The sequence below is a fragment of the Morone saxatilis genome, unplaced genomic scaffold (genome assembly GCF_004916995.1).
Source record: "Morone saxatilis isolate NCDOM2014 unplaced genomic scaffold, NCSU_SB_2.0 Contig18, whole genome shotgun sequence".
In the NCBI taxonomy this organism is placed as follows: Eukaryota; Metazoa; Chordata; class Actinopteri; family Moronidae; genus Morone; species Morone saxatilis.
In genome coordinates, this window is record NW_023339740.1 from 14,060,409 (window position 1) to 14,060,935 (window position 527).

Consider the following 527-nt stretch of genomic DNA (forward strand, 5'->3'; position numbering starts at 1 on the left):
TTTTTTTAAAACATGCAATGACAAAAAGTGAAAACCAGCGAAGAAATGGCTAGAGTTGCCAAGTTCCCCTTTAAGTCTTTCCAGTGAGGTGACGGTGATACTTTGTCTTTTTAAGGAGGATGTCCAGAGCCTGCTGAAAACCTTCCAGCTCAGCACCCGTCAGCTCCATCACATGTGTGGACATTCGAAGGTAGTTACAGATCACAGTTTCCAGCTTATTCATCATTGAGTTTTTAGTTTCAAAGCAAGCCAGCAGTACAAACTGAGAGAAAACACAGAGACTGGGGCAGTGCATGTATCAATCTTCAGGTGCTCTATAAGTAGTCTTGTCGTAATGTGTTGGTGCTCAGATTCTCCAGGATACAAGCCTGACCAACCACGTACCAGCCTTAAAGAAGAGCCTGGAGCTGTTTGTTTACAGAGTGAAGGCCATGCTGATGCTCAACAACTGTCAGGAGGCATTTTGGATTGGCAACCTGAAGAATCGCAACCTGAAGGTAAAACATTAATGAACATCACTTGTATGT

General features: G+C 43.5%; 1 protein-coding gene across 1 annotated transcript in view; it reads left to right on the forward strand.

The window, feature by feature from the left end:
- Nucleotides 1-509, forward strand: part of fancd2 (FA complementation group D2) — a 12,993-nt gene extending 12,484 nt beyond the window's left edge. The window contains exons 41-42 of the mRNA XM_035661723.1: nt 116-190; nt 351-509. Of these exons, the coding sequence (XP_035517616.1) occupies nt 116-190; nt 351-509 (234 nt within the window). The remainder of the gene's footprint in view (nt 1-115; nt 191-350) is intronic.
- Nucleotides 510-527: the final 18 nt, after the last annotated feature.